The sequence below is a fragment of the Chiloscyllium punctatum genome, chromosome 11 (genome assembly GCF_047496795.1).
Source record: "Chiloscyllium punctatum isolate Juve2018m chromosome 11, sChiPun1.3, whole genome shotgun sequence".
In the NCBI taxonomy this organism is placed as follows: Eukaryota; Metazoa; Chordata; class Chondrichthyes; order Orectolobiformes; family Hemiscylliidae; genus Chiloscyllium; species Chiloscyllium punctatum.
In genome coordinates, this window is record NC_092749.1 from 111,200,445 (window position 1) to 111,221,184 (window position 20,740).

The following is a 20,740-nucleotide window of genomic DNA, read 5'->3' on the forward strand; positions in this document are numbered from 1 at the left end:
AGCATTTGTCATCCCTCCATAAAAGCGGTTCAACTAAGTGGCTTGCTCGACCATTTTAGAGAAAGGGCAGTTAATAGTCTGGAATCACATGTAAGGTCCAATAATGATGGTAGATTTCCTTCCATTAATGATTGTTTCATGGTCACCATTATTGAGACTAGCTTTACATTCCTGACTCTTATTAACTAATTTCTAACTTCACCATCTGCCACAGTGAGATCTGAACCAATGCCCCAGAGCATTTTTCTGACCCTTTGGATTACTGGTTCAGTGATATTACCATTGTGCCCAAAAATGCTGATCAGGTTACATGCATCTGAGATACATCAACTCTGGGTGTCTTGGGATCATGTGTGTCACAGAACAAAAGGCAAAGGGAGTGGTGATGTATGTAGGGAAAAGATGTCACAATACTAACTCGCTCCACAAATGCTGTCAGACCTGCTGAGTTCCTTCTCACTGTATTTGTATCAGCTCTGCTCTGTTGCTTCAACTCAGCTAATGGGGTGTAACTCTATTACTTCCTCCTTATTGACTTAACTATGCATTGCCTCTAAATTCAGTGAAGAGGCTGGTTAGCCACTAAGCTTCATGTTGTCAGAAGAAAAAAAGTGCTTTCCACAGTTTGCATGGAAGATTCCAAATGCACACTAAGAATGTTCTTGCATTTAGGATTAGGGCAGAATGGGTGTGGAAGATTCAGGCCAATAAGTAGAGGACCTAGTTCCCTAACACAACAGTGGCACTCATGTATCATCAGTTCCAAAGCTTACATTGATTATAACCATTCGCTGTTAATAGCTCACAAACGTAAGGAAACTTGGTCAAATCATACTGCTGTAGAGCCTTTATTTCTGTTCTGAGAATTGTTTACTTTGTTAAAACACGCAAACTATACGGCGTGTGATAAATTCCCTGGGAGATAAAAAAAACTATAAGCAGTATTAATCATTCTCTGTTCAAGGTGAAGCAGATTTAAACTCATTCCGTTGGTGGAGGAAGCATATCTAAATGCAGAAAGTGCCAGGTTCAATGTCAGGGAAGTGACATTGGAGGAAATGCCTGCCACATTTGGACTTTTCTGGAGGAAATAGAAGAGAGGCTATTCAGTGCCTGCATGCAGAAGCAACCAATGTTTTGACTCCCAATTGGTATCCATAAGAGTATATGCAGGGGGGCTCGGGGGGAGTGGAAGGTACGGGTGTATGTGACAAAGACGGCGGTGGGGGGGGGGATGAAGGAGAGGAGATCAGGATCAACTAAAACAGCTGCATGGTTGGATAGCTTATTATTAATGCTGACAAAAGAGCAGCAGCCACTTGGCAGAACACCATCACCAACAAACCCTGGAGCTATACCAACAAGAAGGAAGAAAAAAAATTTAGAAAAAGAAAGTAAATTTGATTTTAAATAAAGCAAAATAAAAACAAAGAATTTAATTCTAATTTTAAAAATGTTCTGAACCTTTTATTTGAAAAAAATACTCCTGTACACAACAGCTACAACCATTTTACACAGCAATTAAAACTCAAACCAAGAAAACTTGTATTGTCAATGGTGTGGCAAATAAAGACAAAAAATAGTTTCCACTGTGAAATGGAAAAAAGGAAAAAAAATATTATTTGATGGAACTAGAGGTACTTTTGAACTGTAACGTAATGACATGTACAAGAGAATGTTTGTTCAGAGGTTGGCATACCACAAAGCTAATTGCTAGAGCAATTGAACTGATCTGGCTCACTGTTCTCACTGAGCATGAGTCTTCAGCACAATTACTTTCCTGTTGCCTAGATAGAGTAGATGCGGGCCACAACTGCCCTTTGATGGCACAGGGTTCTGGCTACATTTTTTAGCCTCCTGTGGTTAACCTCCAAAACACAAGGTGTTATCTTCAACAAAGAGATTGCATTTTGTCAGATTAACAATTCAACAAGCTGCACCAAATCACTGACGCACTTCTGCATTTTATACAGCACAGCTCTATTTCAGAAACAATTACTGTTCTCAATTATTCATAAATGTACATGACACAATAAATTCTGGGTCTGATCGGATCCAGAGACAATAGAAACATTTTTTTAAAAACTCAAGCTGTGTGATTCAGTAATAAAAATATTCTGTAAATATACTAAAATTTTACAGCAGAGATAATGAATTGCACAAACAAAGACAGGGGATGCTAGACAGTATGTGTGAATCCCACATTGTGATTTGATCAGCTTTTTTGGGTATTGCAAGGTGGCACAGTGGTTAGCACTGCTGCCTCACAGCGCCAGGGACCCAGGTTCAATTCCTGCCTCAGGCAACTGTCTGTGTGGAGTTTGCACATTCTCCCAGTGTCTGCGTGGGTTTCCTCTGGGCGTTCCAGCTTCCTCCCACAGTCATAAAGATGTGCAGGTCAAGTGAATTGGCCATACTCAATTGCCCATAGTGTTAGGTGAAGGGGTAAATGTAGGGGAAAGGGTCTGGGTGGGTTGCTCTTCGGAGGGTCGGTGTGGACTTGTTGGGCCGAAAGGCCTGTTTCCACACTGTAAGTAATTGAATCTAAAAAGTAAATCTTCTGGTGGTCAAATACAAAATACTGTTAGGGATTAAAAAGTAGTTAAGATTTCCAGCAGACTGTAGGTGGAACACAAACAATTAAAATTGTTTTCTTGTGCTTTATTTCAATTGTCATTCAGAACAGGCTCTATGAACATTTGAACAAATGATTTAGCTTTGGACTTGAATGTGGGGAGATTGATCTGTAGGTTTGTGAATGGTATGAAAATTGGTGGGGTGGTAAATGGTGAAGAGGACCATTAACACTTAAGGAGGACAGCGTCAGACTGGTCAGATGGCGTGATCAGTGACAATTGTAATTCAATCCAGATATGATGCACTTGAACAGGAGAAACAAGGCAAGGGAACACATGAAGAACAGTAAGGCCCTGGTAAGTACACTGGATCAGAGGAACCTCAATGTGCACATCCATTGGACCCTTAAGGTGGCAGGACAGATAGATTAAGTGGTCAAATCATCATATGGGATAGAATATAGAACATTTCAGCGCTGTACAGGCCCTTCGGCCCTCGATGTTGTGCCGACCTGTGGAACCAAGCTGAAGTCCATCTAACCTACACTATTCCATTCTCATCCATATGTTTATCCAATGACCATTTAAAGACCCTTAAAGTTGGAGAGTCTCCTACTGTGGCAGGTTGTGCATTCCACGCCCCTACTACTTTCTGAGTAAAGAAACTACCTCTGACATCTGTCCTATATCTATCTTCCCTCAATTTAAAGCCATGCCCCCTCGTGCTAGCCATCGCCATCCAAGGAAAAAGGGCTCTCACTGTCCACCCTATCTAACCCTCTGAATATCTTATTTGCTCTGATTAAGTCACCTCTTAACCTTCTTCTCTCTAATGAAAACAGCCTCAACTTCCTCAGCCTTTCAAAGACCTTCCCTCCATACCAGGCAACATCCAAGTAAATCTCCACTGAACCCTTTCCAAAGCTTCCATATCCTTCCTATACTGCGGTGACCAGAACTGTACACAATACTCCAAGTTGCAGCCACACCAGAGTTTTGTACAGCTGCAATGTGATCTCATGGCTCTGAAACTCAATCCCTCTACCAATAAAAGCTAACACACCGCATGCCTTCTTAACAACACTATCAACCTGGGTGGCAACTTTCAGCGATCTATGTACATAGTCACAGAGATCCCTCTGCTCATCTACATTACCAATAATCTTACCATTAGTCCAGTACTGTTGCTCTTTCCAAAGTGAATCACCTCACACTATTCCTCATTAAAATCTATTTGCCAGCTCTTAGCCCAGCTCTGCAGCTTATCTATGTCCCCTTGTAACCTGCAACATCCTTCAGCATTATCCACAACTCCACCGACCTTAGTGTCATCCACAAATTTACTTCTACGCCCTCATTTCGGTCATTTTTATAAATGACAAACAGCAGTAGCCCCAAAACATTTCCTTGCGGTACACCATTAGCAACTGAACTCCAGGTTGAACATTTCCCATCAACCACCTCCTTCTTTCAGCTAGCCAATTTCTGATCCGAATTGCTAAATCCCCCTCAATCCCATGCTTCTGTATTTTGTGCAATAGCCTACTGTGGGGAACCTTATCAAACGCCTTACTGAAATCCATATACATGACATCAACTGCTTGACCCTCATCCACTTGTCTTGTCACCATCTCAAAAGAACTCAATGAGGTTTTGTGAGGCACAATCTACCCTTCACAAAACAGTGTTGACTATCCCTAACCAACTTATTCCTCTCTCGATGATTATAAATCCTATCTCTTATAACCTTTTCCAACTCTTTACCCGCAACTGAAGTAATGCTCACTGGTCTATATTTAACAGGGTTGTCTATACTCCCCTTCTTGAACAAGGGGACAACATTTGCTATCCTCCAGTCTTCCGGCACTATTCCTGTAGACAATGACAACATAAAGATCAAAGCCAAAGGCTCGGCAATTTTATCCCTGGCTTCCCAGAGAATCCTAGGATAAATCCCATCCAGCCTAGGAGACTTCCAGAATTGCTAACACCTCCTCCTTGTGAACCTCAATCTCGTCTAGTCTAGTAGCCTATATCTCAGTATTCTCCTTGACAACATTGTCAGTATTCACACTGGAAAAAGACAAAAAATATTCATTTAGCGCTTCCCCCATCTCCAGAGACTCCACGTACAACTTCCCATTACTATCCTTGATCGGCCCTAACCTTTCTCATTCTTTTATTCGTGATATACCTATAGGTTTTTCTTGAGCCTTTCTGCCAATGGCTTCTCATATCCCCTTCTGGCTCTTCTTAGCTTTCTCTTTAGGTCTTTCCTGGCTAACTTGTAAATCTGAAGCATCCTAACTGAGCCATCACATCTCATCCCAACATAAGCCTTAATTTCCTCTTGACAAGAGATTCAACTTCTTTCGTAAACCACGGCTCCCTTGCTTGACCACTTCCTCGCTAGTTGACAGGTACATACTTATCAGGGACAAACAGTAGCTGTTCCTTGAAGAAGCTCCACATTTCAATTGTTCCCATCCCCTGCAGTTTCCTTGCCCATCCTATGCATCCTAAATCTTGCCCAATAGCTGCCTTTCCCCCAGCAATAAGTCTTGCCCTGCGTTATATACCTATCACTTTCTATTGCTAAAGTAAACAACCAAATTGTGGTCACTATCACAAAAAAGTGTTTACCTACCTCCAAATCTAACAACAGGTTCATTACCCAGTACCAAATCCATTGTGGCCTCATTCCTGAAGAAGGGCTTATGCCTGAAATGTCGATTCTCCTGTTCCTTGGATGCTGCCTGACTTGCTGCGCTTTTCCAGCAACACATTTTCAGCTCTGATCTCCAGCATCTGCAGTCCTCACTTTCTCCTCACCCCTTGTTGGCCTATCTACATACTCTGTCAGGAAACCATCCTGCATACATTATACAAAAACTGACCCATCTAAAGTACTCCAACTATAGTATTTCCAGTTAATTATTGGAAAGTTAAAGTCCCCATAACAACTACCCTGTTACTCTTGTTCCTATCCAGAATTATCTTTGCTATCCTTTCCACTACATCTCTGGAACTATTCGGAGGCCTATAGAAAACCCCCAACAGGGTGACCTCTCCTGAGGTTTCTAACCTCAGCCCATATTACCTCAGTAGAAGAGTCCTCAAATGTCCTTTCTGCTACCATAATACTGTCTTTGACTAACAATGCTACAGCTCACCCTCTTTTACTATCTTCTCTGTTCTTACTGAAACATCGAAATCCTGGAACCTGCAACAACCATTCCTGTTCCTGCTCTATCCATGTCTCCGAAATGGCCAGAACATCGAAGTCCCAGGTAACAATCCATGCTGCAAGTTCGCCCACCTTATTCCAGATACTCCTGGCATTGAAATAGACACACTTCAAACCACCTTCCTGCTTGCCGGTGAACTCTTGCAACCTTGAAACCATATTTCTGACCTCACCACTCTCAACCTCCTGGGCTCTGGAATTACAATTTAGGTTCCCATCTATTCCCTGCTGAATTAATTTAAACCCTTCTGAATAGCATGAACAAATGCTCCCCCCCAGGATATTGGTACCCCTCTGGTTCAGGTGTAGACCTTTCTGTTTGTAGAGATCCTACCTACCCCAGAATGAGCCCCAAGAATCCAGAAATCTGAAACCCTCCCTCCTGCACCATCCCTGTAGCCACGTGTTCAACTCCCCCCCTCTCTCTCTCTCTCTCTCTCTATTCCTTGCCTCGCTAGCATGAGGCATGGGCAACAAACCAGACATTACAACTCTGACTGTTTTAGCAATACGTTTTCACCCTAGTGCCCTGAATTTCTGCCTTAAATCCCCATCCCTTTTCCTTCCTGTCATGAGTATCTTTGGGGACCACGACTTGGGGCTGCTCCCTCTCCCCCTCCCCCTCAAGGATCCCAAAAACACAATCCGAGACATCACGAATCCTGGCACCTGGGACGCAACACATCAACCACGAGTCCTCTCGTTCCCACAGAACCTCCTATCCGCCCCCCCAAACTATGGAGTCCCCAATGACTATTGCTCTGCTCATCTCGCCCCTTCCCTTCTGAGCAACAGGGACAGATTCTGTGCCAGAGACCTGTACCCCATGGTTTACCCCTGTTAAGTCCGCTCTCCCCAACAGAATCCAAAATGGCATACCTGTTATTGAGGGGAATGGCCACAGGGGATCCCTGCACTGCCTGCTGGTTCCCTTTCCATCCCCTGCTGTATCATTTTTCCCCACACTGCCAGTCTCTAAACTGCCCCCACTGTTCTTCTTTCTTGGTGATCCTTATTTTCAGTACTACTTCAGCTAATTGTTTCCCACACCCTAACCTCCCTTGATTTGGATACTGAATACCTTCACTTTCTGTAGGAGGGTAAGTTAGTATACTGGGGGGCCTCTTCTGTGGTGTAATGCAAGAAGGTTTCTCAGATGGATAAAAATGGTGTTTTCCATTTTTTAAATAAACAATGCACAAACTTTATAGCTTATCCTTCAATTCAGTTTTTTTTGCCAGAGGGCTTTTCCTTCAAACAAGGATGATTGTGAAGCAAGAAATTCTTGATGATTCCAATATCTGACCTAACATCTTGAACTGCCATTTGAAAACAAATACCTTCAGGCTCTCTTGATAAACTGTCACTAAGCTTCAGGTCAGGATGAGATCTGAGCAGGAGCAAACAATATTTATGAAAAAAAGAATAAAAATGTATCCTTAAAACAGTACATGTCATGTCAATTTGTGACTCATTTTAAGCTCCTGGGTAGATATATTGAGTAAGGCTGTGAATAATGCAAATGATCATAAGACTTGATGTAAAAAAAGCCTCCTTTTAAAATGGAATTCCATTAAAGTTAAAAGTTAGTGACCAGTAAATGACCTCAGATAAAAAGTTCTTCACTTGGAGGCACAAATAATATTTCCTGGCCAGAATACAGATGATTGTCTGGGGACTGCACAATCACACACTGTTTTAAGTAACAGGGATTGATTTTGAATGCTCAATATTTGTATGTTACTATTTTCTACTCATTGCTATCTCTTGAAGAAATCTCACTGCTTATAATCACAATGTTTATAGACTTTTTAAAAGAGGCTCTTAGCCTATTTGCTTTAATGTGCAGTTTAAACAGGCTCTGAGTAAATCAACTTTGCTGTAAAATAGTCTACAAGTCCCACATCACCACCACCTCATTAAGTGACACACCACTGTCAACAGCCACTCTGATTTTCAAAACCAGGGCTGTGAAATACATAAACAAGAGAACTTTTTCCCAAATATGCAGGGACACTGTTCCTTCATGTTTTATTGCTTCTAATAAGTTATCCTATGGTTTATGCTTTAAGAGCATTACGAGGTCCCAAGAAACATTAAACTCTGAAATAGCTTTGGTAAACAAAAATTGATTTGAGATAGTTGGTTGCTGAGACCAGAGCTTCGGGACACCCTCAGTTCAAATCTTTCACTATACATCGTTCAGTCCTTGGTGTTTATACCATTCATCCTTTAATCCCCCCTGCTGAGGGATTAGGCTTCTCTCTCCTACCTACAGCAATTTGCCTAAATTCATCAACGCTAGTTTGTTAGTTGCACTTATAATTTCAGTATATAGGTCGTTCTCCTATAACACACGTTTTGTTAATGTAATTTCATTACAGCTTGGTTGATTGATTGGGGACACAGTTTCTAAAGCACAAACATTTAAACTGTGTATTGGTTATAACACGATTCCAACCCCATTAATTTAAATGGTGCTGCTATCACACAATTTTTTTAATAACACAGGATTGCTCAATAATGGAAAAACTGCATAATAGCAGAACTGACCGCACCTATATGTAAAATATATAATGGCAATTACTTAAAAAGCCTTTGATTATGGTGAGGATCAGAATTTCCCTGCTGCACTTTACTAAATAACAAGTTTTCCCTTTTCCACTACGATTTCAATGAGGCACTTCATTGTGTTATCTGGTTTCCATGAGCATAAAGGCCCATGATTCTGCCTGTGGAAACTGCTGCCTCAAATAACAATTCTCATCACCCAATAGCAACTCCAACATCCTCCAAGGCCAATATATCCTTCCTAGCATGTGGTGCCCAGATCTGTTCATAGTACTCCAAGTGGGGTTCCATCAGGGTTTTGAATGACTGCAGCATAATTCCTGCACCCTTGCACTCCATTCTTCTAAATATAAAGACCAGCATTCTATTACCTTTTTTGATTATTTTCTTCACCTGTTTGGTGATATTTTAAAGATTTTTGCACCTGAAGAGCCACTTCCCTGCTCCCCTCCACCTTCCTAACTCTCTTTGGACATCCAATGAATTTAACTTCACACCATCTAGAAATTAAACATCAACCATAAGCATCAACTATTCAAGATGAATTGCCCTAAATACAAACCAAAATACTAATCGTTCCCACACTTCATCTCCAAGTACTTTGAAAAAACATTGTGTAAAAAAATATACTGGCTACGTCTCAGTTTAGAGAAAACAAGAATTAAAGTATTGTTAAATTATCCTGGTCACATCAGGCATTATTAATAAATCTTATGCTGCACGAAGCAGGACCACTTTGCTGAATTCTAAATTCCAGTCAAACCCCTGTGCCATTGCAAATTAAAATTAAACAACACAGGTACTCTCATTGCCAATTTGCTTGGTCTTTTCCCTTTGGCTGCTTCTCTCCAACATAATCTGTTGTTTCTTTTCTCTCTGCATCTTTCCATCCTGGTTAATGGATAATTACTGCATCAACACACCCCACTGGCTGTAAAACACAGTCATCTCCAGAGAGCCTGAGAAGATGGTGCATATATATGTCTCTTCTCTTCAAATGCAGCAACTTCACAAAGCTGACAGGACAGTTTAGGCACAAATAACTACTTATACAGAACAAAGCAAATTATCCAGCAGCTTGTGGTGATTCATGATTCTTAGAATACTGCTGGACGTTTTCACATTGCAAGTGCTGTTAAATGTACCTTTTTTTGGCAGGAGAATTTGTTCCTTGTATATAGATTAATTTTCATTGCCTTATTTTTGGTCAAGTGTTAAAACGTGAGCAGTTTCCTCAGTTGTGTGTTACTTATAATGGAGCAACTTACATCTCCTTTGCATAAAGTTTATTTGGTTTTGTTGCTCTTCAGCACTAGGGAAAGGAATTCATTCTGTCAGACTCACAGGCCTAAATATTTGTGAAGACAGGGAGCCTCTCTGTTGTTACAAAAATGATGGTGGAGGCCTAGGTCCAGTCCTTCCCCCAAGCATGGCATACATCATTTTTGCAGAGGTGGGGGCGTTGTCTAATGTGCACATACGTGGCTCACAGAGTCAATGGTACATGATAAAGTGCACCTGCTTCAGGCTGACCTGACTTTTGGTAGTGGAATGTCAAAAACATTACTTACTTGTGTACTTCAGAACTGGTGAGATGTTAAAGCTGCCTTAGTTCTTTGGAGAGACAAGATACCCTTTCACATACGGTCACAGGACACAATTAGGAGGGGTCAGGTGTCCTTTGGAAGTGTTGAAAATAAACAGGAATGCAGAAAGTGCATATATGCATTGGAATGGTCCACAGGAGATGGCAAGGCATTTAAAAGTTCTGCTGTCTAAATGTGTGAAAAACTTGCCTGCAAGGTTTAAAAGAAAAACGATGCTTGCTATTTCACTCTGTCTACTGACATATGGTGGTGAGTTATTAAAGGATTAGTGTTGAATGACTGATTTCACGATCTTTACTCTCAGTTTGGTACGTCAGTTTACCCTCTGATTGACAACTAAGATGTCATAAACTCTAAGGCTGAACTACGAATACCAATGTTTTTTATAAAAAGGAATTAGAGGCAGTTAAATGCAGTGCAGGGATTGTTAATCATGGAGTTCCTCCTATTAAATTAGGGATTTATCAAGAGGCACTTCGGAACCTTACTGCATCTTAGCAAAAACCTAGAGGTGTACCCCTGGTGGATACTGGGCAATTTGGAATGGTGGATATAAGTGCAAAGAATTGTGCATGGGAGCACGGGTGGCCAAAAGTTGGTTTGGGGCTATAGAAGGTCTCAAAGATGGGTGGAGGGATTTATTTTGAATATATGAACTGTCATGGGGAGCTTGAGCTGACATAGCTTGGAAAGATGGAGCATGTGACATTAAGAGGGAGTAAGAGGCGAGGGCTGGATAAAGTGATGGAGTGCTAAGTAGATGCTTCATCAGTCTGTTTCCCTACTTTGCTCCAGGGCAGCTTTGCAGTGTTCAATTATGACTGATCTCTGTGCTTCCAACTTTGAGCAAAAAGGTAAGCTTCAGTGTCAGGATCAAACACTCCCATATCAGAAAGTACATCTAAATTCAGTTCAAAACCTCTATCAGACATCTGAAATGTGCTCAGAACCTAAGAATAGTGCATAACTGTACCTGACTGGCAAAAATTTCTTTTGCTACATCAATCACACTTTGGCCTCTGCCTACAAGTGCCACACAGCAAAACACCAATTTTTAGGATCTGCAATGAGAAACCAAATAAAACTAACTTGAAATAAAAACCAAATATTATAAAAATGACAAAGGCACCAAATCCTCCTTTTCTATGATAGAGAGACAGAGGCTGCCATGTTAACTGGGAGAAACCTCACATATGTTCTACTTATGTTCTGTATGTAACACCAAAATAGAAACTTAAAATATTGAGATAAGTCTTCACTGGAACAATTAATAAATTTTATTACATTGTGAAGTGCCTGCAAAGATGAAGGTTTACATGCAAGTCTTAAAAAATAAGTGTTTTTGCCTGAAACCTAGGAGAACAACCATTTTAATATGGCATTTGATCAAGTGCTGGAGTACTTGAATTTAAAAGAAGTTTATAAAACATATAATCAAAATCAGTGATTGGATTTGTACTTATTCCATAAAAATGGAAGGGAGAGAGATTTGAAAACAAACACTAGTAGGGGTTTTAAAGTGCTTCTATTGCTGTTATTCCATGGCTAGGAAGTACAAGTTAAAAATAATGCAGGAGATTAGAAGACTCTAAAGCCATATATGCAAGTTGTCATGTATGCAACTGTCAAAAACCAAGGACAAATGCCTTAGTGTCCTGAAAATCAGCTGGGTGCCATCTGCAGCAACTATACCTGCAGGCAAACTGTAGCAGTGATAGCATTTCACTTAACCAATATGCTTAGGGTTCCATGTCGTCTCTCAGGCAGTTCTGTGCTACATGCTGATCAGACTGGCGTCAGATACATGCCTTGTGGTTTCAGAGAATCATTCAGCACAGAAGGCATTCTTTGAGCCTACTGTATCTGCAGTAGGTTTTTCAAGGAGGTACCTTTGAAATAAGGGACCCACTTCTCCTCTCTCTGGGCACTTCTTCTTCAAATGTTTATCCAATTTCTCATTCAAGGCAACTATGCATCACTCTGATGAAGAGTCATCAATAACCTGAAACGTTAACTCTACCTCTCTTACCATGTGTTATGATGTTAAACCTGCTATTTCCAGTATAAAACAGAACTGCAGACACTGTGTTCAGATGGGTGGGGTGGGGGGGGAAATGGACTCAAAATATGAGTATTTCCAACAATCGGCTTCTTTTTTAGAATTCACGATTCTGCAGTTTTTTGCTTTTATATAATCATTCTGTCTCTCCTTGTTAAAAACTATGGTGGTGGTGTCCACCCCATCCTCACATTCTCACTTCGTTAAGCAGTATATTGAGGTCACTTCGCATCAAATGAGGGTTGGGATCGGCGGTGCATTATCACTTGCCCACAGATTGTTCACCACCCAAGACTGGATTTGCATTTGCTCAGGCATTTTTCTGAACTCTTCCTGTTAATAAAACCTGAAAAAAAAATGATCCCCTTTGTCACCACCTATTAATTTTACTCATCCCTCTAACTCTAATCAGAATTTGTGCATTCAAGTAGCTGCCAATTTAAGACCAAATCTTTGTGGGGAATATCATAATTTGAACAAGCTGACCCTGCAAAATGTGGCAAGTGCGGTGAATTGGATGACTTAACCATTCATTGCAAACACTTTGTTCGTCTTGCGAAATGTGATCGTTTTTAAAGATCAGTGGGCATATTCTTAATATTGTAAAACCATGCCAATTCATTCACTTAGTGAACACTCTGCAGTAGGTTAATTAGTGCTGTCCATGTGAATCCCACACAAAAACCCCCTATGGATCATACATCTCATTTGAGGAATATTAACATGATAAAAGGATTAATTTAAATACAAAAAGACAGAGACAATGGTTGAACGTAACTAACAATACGATGCTCTAGGGATTGTAGTTGTAAGGCCACCAAGTAGATAATGAAACATGTGGGAAATCAATTTAGGAGTAAAAGCATCCAGCTATTGAAATGTCTAGTGAAAATAGGGTATATCACTATTGAACCAGAGAAAGATATTAGAAAATTAACACAAGCACAGGATGCTGGGGATAAACAAAAACAGGAAGTGCCGGAGAAACTCAGTGGGGCTGGCAGCATCTGTGGAGAGAGAAACAAAGTCAACGTTTTGGGTCCAATGACTCTATCCGAACAGATATTTCAACAACTGGCATTTAATGAATCAGAGGTCATAAATAATGATGTACAAAAGGAAAGATTTTGTTTTGTTCCTCACTCTACCCACCCCCCACCCACCCACCCACAGCAGAATCAAACAGATTTTTTTGTTAAATTTATATTTTGAATTGAGCTTGTAGGATCGCAGTGAGTAGGAATAGGATTAGGCCTTTCAGCCCATCGAGCCTGCTCTGCCATTTAATATGAATTAGCATTTCAATGTTTTTACCCACAGTATTATTTATGCCATTGATAATCAAAAAATTATCAACTTCTACCTTGAATATATTTAAAGTCTCAGTTTCCACAGCCTTTTGAGTAAAGACTTCCACAGACTCTCATTTCTCAGAGTAAACAAACCTCTGATTTCCTGAATAGATCCACTTTAGTTTTAAATTTCGCTCCCCAACCAGGAGAAACACCTTACCTGTATCTATCCTATGTATTTTGGAGTCTTCAAATAAGATTTCCTCTCATTCTTCAAAACTCTTAGAGAATACAGGCCCAGTTTGCCCAGTCTCTCTCGCAGAACTAAATCTGGGTAACCTTCATTGCACTCCCCTAGTAGCAACAATAGCTTTACTGAGATAAGGAGATCAAAACTGCACATGATGCTCCGGGTGTACTCTAATCAAATTTCTATATATTTAAAGCACAATTTCTCTACTGTACACAAATTTTCTTGTGAAAACATTAACATTACATTCATCCTTTTAATAACTTGCACATACCTGTGTTTTAGCCTTCAGTGACATACTGAGAAGGATATCCAAGTTCCTTTGCATATCTATGTTTTCCAGCTTCTCAACATTTAACAAGCACTCTGCCCATCTATTTCTCCTACCAGAGTGGATACTCTCACATTTTCCCACACTATATCCTACCTGCCATGTTCTTGCCCACTCACTAAGCCTGTCAAAATCCCCTTGAATACATTTTTACATCTCCCTCACAATACAATCTTCCTTAGCTTTGTATCATCTACAAATTTGGAAATATTACATTTGGTCCTCGCATCCAACTCATTGATATATCAAACAGCTGGGGCCCAGTCTGGATCCTTGTGGGACTCAGTGAGTCTCAGCCTGCCAACGCAAGATTAGCCCATTTTATTCTACTATTTTCAGTCTGCAAGACAATCCTTAATTCATGTGAAACAGGTCACTGCCATCAATGAAAATCATTGAAACTACTACATTATGACACAGCTGGCTGCTTTCTTTATTTTTGGAATGAATTTTTCTTCAATTATATCATTCTGAATGCTACAAGGTTATTACAGTGCCAGAAGTAAAACTTCAGCATGGTGTAATTGAGATGCATTCTTTTTGCAGCTTGAATACATTGCTGGGTAGAGAATAGCAGGAGCTGTAATTTGGAGGTAGCATTTCTGTCCCTGACATGGGAACACCTCATCCTAACAATGACCTCCATCTCCAAGAAATAATATCAGTCTTGAACGTTGATAACATACTTTACAGCCAAGTCGTGTTTGGAGTACAAGAGGTTACCATAGGGCGAGGTGCTAAATGATGATCAGTTGCGTTTATGTGACAATCATATGGTTGACAGCAGTAATTGGCCTTTTAAGGCATTGGACAGAGAAATAGAGCATGGCCTGATAACCATTACTGGCTTTATTACTTTTTTTCTGAAGTTAACACTGAAATTTTCTGAATAGGAATTCATTTAATTTGTTACCAAGAAGGTTCAAGAAGGCAACTAACCACCAACTTCTCATGGGTGTCTGAAGACAGGCAAAAATATTGGCCAGCAAGGGACATCCACATCCCATAAATGAATATTTTTAAAAAACTTATTCAGACATGGTATGAGTCTGATTATACCTTTGCTCCTCTCTCCACTTACCTTACTGCATTATCTAAGTACTGGTTCTTAACTTGTTACATGATAGCAAGATAATTAACATCCAAACAACTTGAATGAAAATAGATTACTTTTCTGAATTTGCAATAGTAAGAAATAAAAACACATTTCCTTGGAGATGATACTGCTGTCATTGCAAGTTACACTCTCCCCACAAACTTCACAGTCAACATGACTAAAGGACTAGCTCAGTAAACTGAACTTGGCATTTGCACAAAATGAGTACACATGCACTATCACCTTACAGTGAGGTTTTCTGTGCTGCATAAAAGGTTTGAAAAGTAAACCTCACTTCAAGATACTCAGTTTTAAGTTATTTGGACTTATTGCAGTGTTTATTTGGTATTTGGGTTTACAGATTTGCTATTAATTGTCTATAATAATCTTTGCGAATTTGCATTAACATAGTTACACAGGAGTCTGGGCAGGGTGTGGGGGACAAAGAGATAAAATCAGTGTAGAGCTGAGAGACCATATCTGCTCCAGTTGGATTAGTCTTTTGGGCTGACTATCACTCCCCCTATAAGTCGATAACAAAGACGAACAGGACTAGGCCATTCTGCCCTTCCAGCCTGCTCCTCCAGTCAATAGGATCAATGTTGATCCAACATTCCACTTTCTTGCCTTCTCCCCATAACCCCAGATGCCTCTACTGATCAAGAAGCTACTTCAGCCTAAAAAATACACAAGGATCTAGCTCCCACTGCTCTCTGTGGAAAGGAGTTTCAAAGAATCTCAATCCTCAAAGAAATTCCTCCTTACCTTAGTCTTAAAGCCTTTAATTCGAAGGAGACTGTGCCCTCTGGCCCTAGGGTCTTCCCATGAGGGAGAAACATCCTCTCAGCATTTATCCTGTCAAATCCTTTCAAGAAGATCACCTCTTATTCTTCTAAACTCCAGTGAGTAGAATCCCAGGCTTTGCCTTTGCTCACAAGGCAATCCTCTTATTTACTAACCACCACCCCCACTCCATCCCCCACCTCAGGTCCACTGCCTGCCTCAATTTCTTCCACTATCCTCCAAACTTGAAGTTGTTTTCACAATTAACACATTGGCCAAAACAATCTCAATCGCTCCCACCCCACACCCCCAAAACAGAGCAAAAGGAGGCTAAAAGTATTTTTATTATATTTTTAATTACACACAAATAATACCTTCCACGGAGAAAAGCAGAAAGTTAATTAATCTAGTACACATGTATTAATCAAATTCAAAAACAACAGATTACAATTCCATTCCTTTTTGTTCACAGTATAGATACCAACATGATTTGGCATCAAAGCATGCACTGAGTGTGCATTAAAATCCATTTTAAAAGTCTTCATTTGCAGAATTGATTCAAGTGTCACAAACTGCTTCTTGAATTGCATTAAGGTTACCTTCATCAGCTACAGCATTCCACAAATTCAGTGGAATTTGCACCACTATATACAGGAGATCCCAGATTTCTTGAATGATTTAACAACAAACTTGGACCTCCGTAATGCTAACATACACACCCATCCACCCACCTTTAGCTTCCAGAAATCTATTTCTTTTTTGAATATGTGCTGGATAAGCTCAGTATTTTTCTTTAGAGCACAGAAGGCTGAGGGTGAACCTGACTGATGTAATTAAGACTCTGAAGCATGGGCAGGATAAATAGAAAGGAGCTGTTCCCCTTAGTTGAAGGGTCAGTAACAAGGGAGCATTAATAAAAGGTGAAGGGCAGCAAGTTTAGAGAGGACTGACGAAAAGATTTTTTTTTAGTCATGGGGTAGTGGGAATCTGGGATGCGCTGCCTGGGAAGGTAGAAGAGAAGGGAAATCTTACAACCTTTAAAAGTAGTACAATGGCAAGCACTTGGAATGTCATAACATTTAAGGCTATTACCAAGTGCTGTGAGGTGGAATTACTGTAGATAGGTCAGCTCAGACTCTTTGGGCAGAAAGGCCTCTTCTATGCTGTATAACTCTGACTCTGTATTCAGAGACTTCACTCAGAGTGGTATATCTGTGAAATTCTCCACCTCAGAAGCTTGTGGCAGTGAAGAAATTCCTTCTCATCCCAGAATGAACAGCCCATCACACAGGTTAAGACCGTGATTCTTTGTTCAGTTTTTTAATATCTTAAATTCTCTAGTTGCTGCACAATTATTTGCGTTGTAACCTCAATGACCAAGTTTGAACTGTGTTCTATATCTACAGTTCCTTCCTAATTGCATGTTGCCACCTTTGAAGGGGAAACTGGCAGATTGCATCATGCACCTTGTTGATGTGCACAGGCATGAGGATTTGAACAACCATTTCCAATGGTGCATTATTCTAGATTCCACCAAGATGAGTTTGGACTTCAGTTATAAACAGGTTGTAAGGAGAAAGACTAGATTTTTAGGCTATGAATCAGGGCCAACCTATAAACAAAGCATGAGAAAGGTCTTTGCCAAAAGTCAGGGGCCAAGTTTTACATGATATCGACAATTACTCGAGTGCATTTACTGTTTTCCAACAATTGTAACCATGCATTCCAAGCACAGAATGAAAGCAGCAAGGTCTGCACGGCTGCATTTTGAATGAAAAGGTTGATGTGAAGTGACAGCAAATGACACTAAATTTAGCAGTAACCACAAATCCTTAAAAAAGTCCTACACTCTAACCTATTATACAATAAAGTCAAATATTTCTGGAGTATCATGAGATTTAAGACAAGATATTGGAGCCAAAATTGTTAACTTGACCTAGAAGACATTCTTCTCTTATACAAAGCAGAATCAATGACAGAAATCCTAACAAATAGCCACATTAGAACCATTTGTCACTTCTGCAAAAGTAGATCCAGTTAAATTTATATGAAAATGAATTTTGCAACTTTTAAAACACAAGTAGCCATGAAGAGTAAGAAATGAAAGCCAGCAGCATGTTAAAAACCTGGTGTTTTTCTACAAATGGGAAAAAAAAATGTCTCTCAGAACTCTCTTCCTCAAAAAGGCAGTGGAAGCAGTGTCCTGGAAGATTTTTAAGACCGAGATAGATAGATTCTTTAAAACAGAAGATGATGACCAAAGTGAGAAAATGATACACAATACAGGAGGAGGCATTACAAAAGATGTTATGATTCTAGCTGATGTTCTTATGGGACAAGTCAAATCCTAGTCTGAAATCTGGAAGTCATAAATGGAAATATGATCCAATGAGGTGCTCTTTCATACTGACTCAAGTACACAAAGATTTGGTTGTAACAATAAAACTAACTTACTATGTAAAATAAATGGTAAAATAAAATAAACCAAGTTTTTACAGATAACACAGTGTAAATGATGCTGATAATCTATCCCAACGGCATCCCTTTACAGTACTCAAATATCAGAGAACATTCCTTTCACTATTAGATCTCTAGATTTACTTTAAATGTTGCTTTCATTTCATTGAGAATTTAATAGTCCCTTGCTTATGTATGCACACAACTGAGCTCAGACTTTCTCAGCTTCCAATGAAACCTTCAGCATTCTAACCGATCATTTTTCGCCTGGTAGCCTGAAACTAAAAACTTTACACTGAGGCAACATATTGTCTCAATCTTTTGAACTAACTCCTGCCAGTTGAAACTAAAACCTTTCCAAGCTGTGTGCCTTTCCTCCTAAGCAAAAGAAAAAAATCTTGATCTTTCTAACTGAAAGCAAGCTAATACCCTGTTCACTCAAAATTCTTGCAATACAAATTACCAGTTTCACTCCAGGAAATATATCCTCTATTCTGGTTTTTAAACAAAAAGAGCGAGTGCTCCAGAAATTCTGTCAATGAAACTTACCCATATACAAAGATCAAAACCCACATGTAACTAGTTCAAAACATATATTTCCTAAATTTATTTTAGAGTTTAAATATCATACACCACAATACGATTGCGTTTTAAGGTGTAAGATATATGGAGAACCTGGGAACAAATGAAGTGACGGGGTGGGGGGAGGAAAGTAGGCTTGAAAGGAAACAAGAAAATGTGGCAAAATGGTACAGAACCCAATTGATGGAGAAGAATGTTTCAAACATTCCCTTCAAGTGAAAGCTGAGCTCAATTTCAGAAGCAGGTGATTTATCTGTCCCACATTATTCCATTATGGGAGGTGCTGATTTATATGATGACAGTTTCCCATATTTTCTGATTCAGATTTGCAGAATTTGTAGTTTTACTACACTTAATGTTAAACTAACATCTGCTGTAAATAGAGTGTGCATACACACATTATCCAGGTTCTATCAATTTTCCATTCAGCTCTAGTCTATCTGCAAATATTGCATATTCCAGCAACAGAAGGGCTTCATGAAATAAATGTGAAAAAGTGGCCTTGGTATTCAGCTAAAAGACTACAATCTGGCACATAAACGGATCAAAACTGCAAGAACAAGTGAAGCCTTGGCTTCTCTATTGCTTAACTGCTTTAACAGAAGGGTGAAGCATATGTCTCATTGTCAGGTCACAGTACTAGACTTATTACCAAATTTTCAAAAATCGTTTACCTCTGGGTATTTTGCCTTCATTATTTTGTGCAGTTCTCTGAAACGACTATATCGTCGAAACACTGTCCAAGTATCTTCCAGGATGGTTACCTAAGAGAATGTAATGTTGTTTATTCTTGCAGAATAGTACAAGTAACCTCATTTATTTGAATATACAGTTGGGAGTATAAAAAGTTCAGTTTTCAAGTAAGTTGCAATCTGAACACTGAAAAGCTCTTGTATAAAGCCTCAAAATTATTTGGCCTCCCCTTGTTTAAACATTTTCCCCATGTGGAATACATTGTATGAATAACAGTGCAAAAGACAAAATAAATTAACTTTTGAAGTTGGCCAAAATCCAAGCACAATTCTACTTTTCTCCATTCAACTAAAGATATTGATTTTCTGGGATTTGGTTCCATAGTTGCTGGCAGCTCTCCCGTTTTTCAATCAAGTGTCTGCGCTGCATGTGTAAAACATGATGTGCCAGAAGACTATTCAGCCGCAGAAAATCACAATTACGACCATTTCCACTCCTGCTTTGGGGTTGGTTTTCAACTCTTCATTCAGGTGTAAAGATTGTGTTACAGATTAGACATTTCCCACAATGGGCAAAGTTTCTTTCCTATTCATTTTGAATGGAGAAGTGAATCTGCAACACTGCTTAGGGCATTGGTGGCAGGTAGAAAAGCTATCGACACACAGAGAATGCTGAAGAAATTCAGGTATAGCAGCATTCATGGAGACAGCAGCAGTAAGACTCTTCTTCAGAACTTTGTTTCAGATATGCAGTCACTGCAATATTTTGCTTTTATTGGAAAAACTAACAACTCCTGTTCAATAGTCATTTTTCCCAGCAGTGAGTCAGAGGAGCTGATACTACGGCTGATGTTACCTTCTCCAGTCCAGAACACAGAAGTAGACCTCAAAACAATTGGCCAAAGTGAGGTCAAGCCACTCAACAATAAAGAATGGAGCCTTTTGGTTTATACAACTCATTTCATACTGTGCACTTATCCATGAAAGCATCAGCAGGAGCTGTATTTTATCTTTTAAATAATAAGTATTCTGTTGAGAAGTAATTTAAGTGTATTTTACTGATACCAAGTAATCACTGCAAGAGGGATACAGCAAAACATGAAAGCGTAGAGGACTTGTTTGCATGAGAGGTAGAATTAGCGATTACCTGGTTTACTATGTACCAAGTCTGGTATATCACTTGAACCAGCACACCGT

At 39.7% G+C, this 20,740-nt stretch overlaps 1 protein-coding gene across 2 annotated transcripts in view; it reads right to left on the reverse strand.

Annotated features, from left to right (window-relative positions):
- Positions 1–20,740, reverse strand: part of kif16ba (kinesin family member 16Ba) — a 133,120-nt gene that overhangs the window by 18,166 nt on the left and 94,214 nt on the right. For both annotated transcript variants that reach the window (XM_072581525.1, XM_072581524.1), the window contains one exon: positions 19,526–19,615. In XM_072581525.1, the coding sequence (XP_072437626.1) occupies positions 19,526–19,615 (90 nt within the window). The remainder of the gene's footprint in view (positions 1–19,525; positions 19,616–20,740) is intronic.